At 56.0% G+C, this 4,251-nt stretch overlaps 1 protein-coding gene across 1 annotated transcript in view; it reads left to right on the top strand.

The window, feature by feature from the left end:
* The window catches only part of Cbx4 (chromobox 4), a 6,227-nt gene extending 2,720 nt beyond the window's left edge, over nucleotides 1-3,507 (top strand). The window contains exons 4-5 of the mRNA XM_031352270.1: nucleotides 1,070-1,136; nucleotides 1,351-3,507. Coding sequence (XP_031208130.1) covers nucleotides 1,070-1,136; nucleotides 1,351-2,760 — 1,477 coding nt within the window. The 3' untranslated portion in view covers nucleotides 2,761-3,507. The remainder of the gene's footprint in view (nucleotides 1-1,069; nucleotides 1,137-1,350) is intronic.
* Nucleotides 3,508-4,251: the final 744 nt, after the last annotated feature.

The raw sequence follows: 4,251 nt of genomic DNA, 5'->3' as shown, positions 1-4,251 counted from the left end.
AGGACAGGGCACTAGCAGGGACTTCACCTGGGACTTTGCCACACTGTAACCATGTCAGCGGCTGATGCCATGTTGCATAATGGGTCCCCGAAGAATTATAATCCAGGCTGTTGCAATGCCATGCAACTTTGGAATCAGACCCCAGCCTGGCCCCAGGGCATGGCAGAACTCCCCCGGGTTGGCTCAGGGGCTTTGGGGTGGGGGTGGAGACTGGGTTAGCTGGGGACTGGGTCTCTGATCCAGAATTTGACAGCCTCTGGAGGCTGGCTCAGGGAGGGCTGAGCAGGGCCTGGGACAGCCACTCTTTGGCCAAAACAAGTGAAGTTTGCTGGTGGTGAGCAAGGCTCCCCCACCCTTGAACTTTATTAATTTGGAAATCCGGGTAGAAAGGATCTCACTCCTCTGAGGAGGCGGTGCTTTGGGCAGCCACCCCGCCCACTGGCTGGGGGGTGGGGTAGTGCCACTTCTGGTTCACCAGGTGGCTGAGAACCTGGCTAGACCCTAGCTAGCCTCAGAGGCAGTCCCCATCCCCAACCCCTAATTGGCTTATTTGCCACTATGTAAACAAGGGCTCTGTCCGTCTGTTTGATGCCTGGCTGTTTAAGAAAAGGAGTCCTCCCTTTCAACTTCGGCTTTCTTTATCTGAATCTTAATGAGGTAGTTAGCATCCACACTTCTGATCAGGAAGGGTCCTGAGGTCAGCATGCACCTCCTATTCCCTGAATTCCTAAACCCAGTACACTCACTGTCTGCAGAGCCACAGGCCCAAAGCTGTGCCCAGTGCTGTCTGGTCAGCTCCAAGCAGCAATCTTCCGGACACCAATACAGTGTTGCAGCAGGTGGGGGAAGGGAGGGAGGAGAAAGTTTACATCTGATTGTCACGTGGGGGACCCCTTTCTCTGAAGCGGGAGTGTTACTAAGGACTATAAGAAAGGTGCCCAGCAGACATCGGCCATCTTCTGTCCCCAGCTGACTCCTTCCTTTCTGTAGCAAAAGGATCGGAGAACCCGGTGCTACTGACCTTCTGGAAAACTGAGAACACTAACCTTGCGGCTCTTCCCTCCCCCAGGGAAAGGCAGGAGCAGCTGATGGGATATCGCAAGAGAGGGCCCAAGCCCAAACCGCTGGTGGTTCAGGTGAATACTTTGAGCTGGTCCCGGGATCCCAGCACAAGCCTTTCCCTAAACATTGCTTCCCAAATTACTTATGGTTCCCAGGGGAGCACCCCAATTGCACTAGAACTTCTGGCCCCACCCCCTATGATGCAACCTCCACCCATGGGAGCTGAAGCCTTCCTGATGTTCCCCACCTGCCATAGGGCCAACCTTTCCCCTTCTTTCTTCCCCCTAGGTGCCCACCTTTGCCCGCCGCTCCAATGTCCTGACTGGGCTTCAAGACTCCTCAGCTGACAACCGTGCCAAGCTGGAGTTGGGCACACAGGGCAAGGGCCAGGGGCACCAGTATGAGCTCAACAGCAAGAAACACCACCAGTACCAGCCACATAGCAAGGAGAGGTCCGGAAAGCCGCCCCCACCAGGGAAGAGCGGCAAGTATTACTATCAGCTAAATAGCAAAAAGCACCACCCCTACCAGCCAGACCCCAAAATGTACGACCTGCAGTACCAGGGCGGCCACAAGGAGGCACCCAGCCCTACCTGCCCAGACCTGGGCGCCAAGAGCCACCCTCCTGACAAGTGGGCCCATGGAGCTGCAACCAAAGGCTACCTCGGGGCAGTGAAGCCCTTGGGGGGAGGGGCTGGAGCTCCAGGCAAGGGCTCGGAAAAGGGCCCCCCCAATGGCATGACACCAGCCCCTAAAGAGGCGGTGACCGGTAACGGCATTGGGGGTAAGATGAAAATCGTCAAGAACAAGAACAAGAATGGGCGCATCGTGATCGTGATGAGCAAGTACATGGAGAACGGCATGCAAGCAGTGAAGATCAAGTCGGGCGAGGCAGCCGAGGGCGAAGCACGCTCCCCCAGCCACAAGAAACGCGCTGCTGAGGAACGCCATCCCCAGGGTGACAGGACTTTTAAAAAGGCAGTTGGCGCTTCTGAGGAGAAGAAAGCCGAAGTGCCCTGCAAACGCAGGGAGGAGGAGGCTCTGGTGTCGGGGGACCCTCAGCCCCAGGACCTAGGGTCTCGAAAGCTCTCCCCGACCAAGGAGGCCTTTGGTGAACAGCCACTACAGCTCACCACCAAGCCAGACCTGCTGGCCTGGGACCCAGCCAGGAGCTCACACCCACCGGCCCACCACCACCACCACCATCACCACCACCACCACCACCATACGGTGGGCCTGAACCTCTCCCATGCGCGCAAGCGCTGCCTCTCCGAGACCCACGGAGAGCGTGAGCCCTGCAAGAAGCGGTTGACCGCCCGCAGCATCAGCACGCCGACCTGCCTGGGGGGCAGCCCGGTCTCTGAGCACCCTGCCAACGTATCCCCCACCGCGGCCTCTCTGCCGCAGCCCGAGGTCATCCTTTTGGACTCTGACCTGGATGAGCCCATAGACTTGCGCTGTGTCAAGATGCGCAGCGACGCGGGAGAACCGCCCAGCACCCTCCAGGTGAAGCCGGAGGCTCCTGCGGTGGCGGCAGTGGTGGCGCCGGCCACTGCAGCGGAGAAGCCTCCCGCTGAGGCCCAGGAGGAGCCAGCGGAGCCCCTGAGTGAATTCAAGCCCTTCTTTGGGAATATAATTATCACTGACGTCACGGCGAACTGCCTCACCGTCACTTTCAAGGAATACGTGACGGTGTAGTGGGAAGGAGTCGCGCCCGCTGGGACTCAGCACCTGCAATCTTGCAAAGGTTCCAAGGAGAAGACGCCCCAGCCCCAGTCGTGGAGGCCAGGCCCCTGCTCACTCCCTGGGATCCCGATTGAGTTGTCCATCTCTCACGTCTCCTTCCACGTGGTGCCTGCGGTCTGGCCGCCACCTCCCCTTCCCTATAGGAGACCCGAGCCTTCCCTGTGGACCACCAGAACTGACCCTGCAGCCCCGAGGCGGTCTCAGAGCTATAGTATTATATTTTAACCGTGCTAACTGTCAAGTGCTGACTCTACTCCGGTTTGTACGTGGTGTTATTCTTGAAATGTATTGTTTGAGCTCAGAAGGCCCGACTACCCCCCTTCGGGCTGATATATATATATATATTTATTTGTAGGTATTTATATATTGAAATATAAAAACCTAGATTTATGGAGTTTCCTCTAGATCATGTTATATTCTATATCAGACAGACTATTTTAAGTTGGCCTTTTCTTTCCCCTTCATTCAGTATTTTGATTTTATTTCCCCTTCTCCAGGACCTGCGACACCTGTAACCTTGGTATATATTTTTTGATACTGTACACATGGGTGTGTTGTTTCTATGTGCAAAAAAAAAAAAAGTTTGTTAAAAGGCTAAAGAGCTCTCTAGAACCTGCTGCTATAGAAATGTCTGAACTATAAGCTTCCAATTATTACCTGCTTGAATGTAAATATTAAATGGAGATGTTGAAGGTGCAATCCGGTGTCCGAGATTAGCTCCAGGGCATATCGGAAGTTGGGGGGAAGGAGAATGGACCCTCTCTCACCCCACTTCCGCCCACATCACGTGGAAAAAGACTGTCGCTGGAAAGCTAAATCTTTACGCTAAGAAAAGCCTTTAAGCTAAGCCAAGCCTGTGGGGTCTGGTATCTCCAGAGCGGCTCCTTCCTTGGAAGATGACTCGGTGTGGGAAAGTCGAGATGTGCTGGCCTGGAAAGGTGGAGTGGAGGGAATGTACCAGAGTCACCCTAGTCCCCAGGGCTAGTGTACCCTGGCTGGCGATGCCCACGTAGCTGGCAAACCCAATAACTTCTGTGTTGTGGAGGGGCGAGAAATGGGTGAGCTGCACCCCCATTCCTGAATTCTGACTCTTAGGCTCGTGGCCCTTGCCCCTCCCCCTCAAGCCAGGACCTAGAACGTTCCTCAGCCCTCCCTGCTCTGGGCCAGGATACAAGTGGAGTAGACCCCAACTCTTTGGGGCTGTCCCGAGCTGACACTGTCGGCCCCCCGCCCCTCCAAGTAAGCAGAGGAAGCCCTTTCTCTGCCAGGCTCTCTCTCCCCCCCGGAAACCACCAGGCCAAAGGCCAGGGATGGAGCAAGTGAACTGCTGTGTGGGGGACCGACGGCCTTCTGCTAGATGGTTTGGGAGGGGGCTACAGGGCTCTGAGTGGCCTGCCATCCTCTCTTCCTTAGCCACGTGAGCTGGCACTGGTTGCCCATCCC

Source organism: Mastomys coucha, unplaced genomic scaffold (assembly GCF_008632895.1).
Source record: "Mastomys coucha isolate ucsf_1 unplaced genomic scaffold, UCSF_Mcou_1 pScaffold5, whole genome shotgun sequence".
NCBI lineage: Eukaryota > Metazoa > Chordata > Mammalia > Rodentia > Muridae > Mastomys > Mastomys coucha.
This window is presented reverse-complemented; position numbering and strand designations above follow the sequence as displayed.